This window comes from Pinus tabuliformis, chromosome 6, assembly GCF_031772625.1.
Source record: "Pinus tabuliformis cultivar Carrire ecotype Pingquan chromosome 6, CPIR1, whole genome shotgun sequence".
In the NCBI taxonomy this organism is placed as follows: Eukaryota; Viridiplantae; Streptophyta; class Pinopsida; order Pinales; family Pinaceae; genus Pinus; species Pinus tabuliformis.
In genome coordinates this window covers 794896259-794899642 of record NC_142292.1, presented here as the reverse complement: position 1 = coordinate 794899642, position 3384 = coordinate 794896259, and the positions used below count along the sequence as shown (strand labels likewise).

General features: G+C 43.5%; 1 protein-coding gene across 1 annotated transcript; it reads right to left on the bottom strand.

Annotated features, from left to right (window-relative positions):
* Window positions 1-537: 537 nt before the first annotated feature.
* LOC149261194 (uncharacterized) lies at window positions 538-1636 on the bottom strand. Its single transcript, XM_089381328.1, has 3 exons — window positions 1189-1636; window positions 1022-1094; window positions 538-899 (listed from the first exon to the last, which is right to left on the bottom strand). Exons 1-2 carry the CDS (start codon window positions 1619-1621, stop codon window positions 1033-1035), a joined length of 495 nt encoding a protein of 164 aa, XP_089237454.1. The 5' UTR covers window positions 1622-1636; the 3' UTR covers window positions 538-899; window positions 1022-1032.
* Window positions 1637-3384: the final 1748 nt, after the last annotated feature.

Below are 3384 nucleotides of genomic sequence, written 5' to 3'. Positions count from 1 at the left end.
ACATACAATAAAGGTATTCAGGTTCAAACAATCCGCGAAGCAAGGACAGGTTGGTATGTATATCCGAATCCTGTTGTTTCCACAGTCTCGGGTAAAGGTCGAAACCCTTGAGCCGAGAGACAACCGAAACATTATTCCAGACAGAGAACAATGATACATACATGCATGGTAACTTAAACAATTTCTTTAACCGACTCGACAGTATATTATATACATGCATGCCATCGCAAGAACTAAAGAACCGATATGGTAACCATGCGGTCAGGTCTGAAGACCGAGGAAGTATGATTCAAAGGTTCCATACAAATAAACCGTAAAATGTCATAAACCATAGTATAAGCTATGCAACTCACAGTGTTACGGGTTATGGGCAAACCCAGAATAGCCGGCCATACCTCTATGGCAATCAGAGGCAGGCACGGCGATTCGGTAGCATAAGTTTTTATAGCGGCAAACTATAAACGAAAACAGAATAACCTTAATGCAATAGAGTGTGAGGAGCAGTCATGCATAATCAAACACGTAACACCCAGAACAGGAAATGATATCGCCAGAACTTTGATTCATAAACTATATATATACATAATCCATGATGTACTGTTAACAAAAGATGGAAAGAGCAAGTTACAGCGCTTTACAGGCAAGCTATTACCATATTCATTGTCTGTCCGAAACCATATGAGTTCCTATTAAAACAAAAAGAGCCGGTTGAGAAAACCCGAGCTCGGCATATACCACAGTACCATGAATGCTACAAGTATACATCAGGTAATAGATTTAATACAAAACTTCAACTGTAACTAGAATGAAATTCCAAATAGAAACGCCGTAGCGGGTATCATTAACCCTCGGCCAACCAGAACTCATGGAGCCGGAACAGGGGATATCCGCCCATACATCTGCGGTCAAACGTGCAAGGTCAGGTCGGAGCCTGCCTGGGCACAAGAGACAAACCCCGAAACCAGAGAAGGGTGAACCGAAACAAAGTAACCAAAGCCCATACGATTATCTAGTTAAATACCTGAGAGGGTTTTAGTGAAAAGTCGTTGCAGTAACCTTTAACACCTCCAACGCCGAGGACCGCCGAGCCAAACCTGCCATGCCAGAAACTCAGGGGGATTACAAACATGGCAGACATATAAATCCAAATAAACAAGTCTGAATCTTAGAAAATAGACAATACTATACCTGGCTGGTTCAAGGGCGAGAACCATGGAGCCAAATCTGGCCAGAGAGGGCATGCAGCATTGATGTTATGGAGTAACTCGGCGTAAATCTCAGAAGAACAACTCATACAGAAGAGAAATGGAACGGAGCAGCAGCGGAGCGCCAAGCAGAGTGACAAAAGCCACGAAGAATCCGGAAAGGGGCACGTATATACCCCGCCTGCCATCGGAGGTAACGTGGAGTGTTTACGGCCATTGATCTCATGCGGCTGTATCCTACCGTCGATCTTAACACCAACAGCCAAATGCCAAGCGCGGGAAACCTTTAGAGTTGACAACCCTACCGTAGCCACGTGAACAGGACGGTGGAGGTCAATACCTCTGCCGGGTGTCAAGCGTTCCGGATGCCAGCAGTCATAGGCGGGACAGCCTTGACATGCGAGAAATAAAGCCATGAACCGTATCACCTGTAACATCATAACCTTTGGCATGAACCGTCAATTAAACTATTAAGGATGGTATAACCTGCCACGGCTCATGTATAAATACATATACATATGAAGGGTGATACTTGCTTATAAGGGTGGGTGTTATCGTTACCCCACCAATAAATTTTTTTTTTTATGTGTGATTTGTAAGTAGATATGTGACAATTGGTATCAGAGCAAGATTATCCATACTGTGGCCTCTGGGATGTGAATGGGTATCATGATGACATTAACAATCTTTTGGAAAATAAAATTGTGCAGGTAACTCACAATCTTATATGTTTCATGATCAGACCAGAGAAGTCAAGAAGAAGGAAAAGAGTATCCAAGACAACGCAAGTGACAGTTAGCATGCAGGGGTCTGGCAGCACACCGCACAGGCCTGCAGCAAATTTTGGAGAACATCCAGAATTATGGGTACAGTTAGGCGAGGAGACCCGCAGCACGAATCTGGCCATACTAGAAACTGTCCAAGAACTGAAAAGGGAAATGGCCCGGCTCCGAGAGGATAACACACGACTGACAATGGAACAGGAAAGAATTTTGAAAAGTTTGTCTGATAGAAAAAACCCGCCATTAGCTCATCCCAGCGCAGAACAGCAGAAAATGACGGAGGAGGAACAATATCATGCAGAATCTGAAATTCCTGAGGAAGGAGAGGACCAATCTGATAATGCATCAGAACAACAGACCTCAAAGCGTCAAAAGGTGGAACTACAAGGCGAATTCCGAAAGATTAAACCCCCGCATTATGATGGGGAACAAGAAGAAGCAGCAGAGGCTTGGCTAATCAACATGAATAAATATTTTCAGTTATATGAATATGACCATAATTTGAAGGTACGGTTGGCCATCTTCCAGTTACAAGGGAAGGCAACATTGTGGTGGGAGGAAGTAAAAATCGTTAAAGGTGTAACTGAACGAACCATAACATGGGAAAAGTTCCAGAGATATTTTAAAGAGAGATACTTAACGGAACGGTTTTATGATGAAAAGGCGAAGGAATTCCATGATCTGCGGTTGGGGCAGCAGACTATGGATGAGTTCATCAATCGTTTCACATCCTTGCTTCGCTATGTACCCTATCTTAAAGAAGAAAAAGCCAAGGTACAGCGATTTGTCAGTAGTCTACCTGTGTATATGAGGGAAAGGATTGAATTTGACAATCCTAGAACCATGGATGAGGCAATTCGTAAGGCCAGAATCTGCTATCAGCAGAGCAAACAGAAAGGAGACAATTCCAACAGAAAATGGAATGACAAGAAGAATAATAAAACTGTTGGAATTCATAAAGGGAATCGAAGCAGCGGAATCAAAGGAAACAGCAAAAATCAGAATAGTAGAGCAGCGCCAAGAAGTGCATTCAAATCCAGGTCCATCGGTGAAACCAGAATGAGTGAACAACCCGCTAAGATGGACACTGAGGGAGTAACCAGACCTCCAGTGCAGTGCTGGGGTTGTGGTGGACTGCACTATGTCAAGAATTGTCCGCAAAGGAAAGGAACTGACCAGATATCCCAGATTCACGAGGCATCCACCGTGGGTGACGTGGGACGAAGTATGCCAAGAATTAACGTAGCCTTGGATGATCGCCAGGCAGAATACCAGCCCACCATGATAGAGTTTGAAGGTAAAATTTTAAACCTTTCCATTTCTGTTCTAATAGATCCTTGAGCTACTTTAAGTTACATTAGTCCAAAGATAGTTGAACAATGTAAATTGCAGCCTGA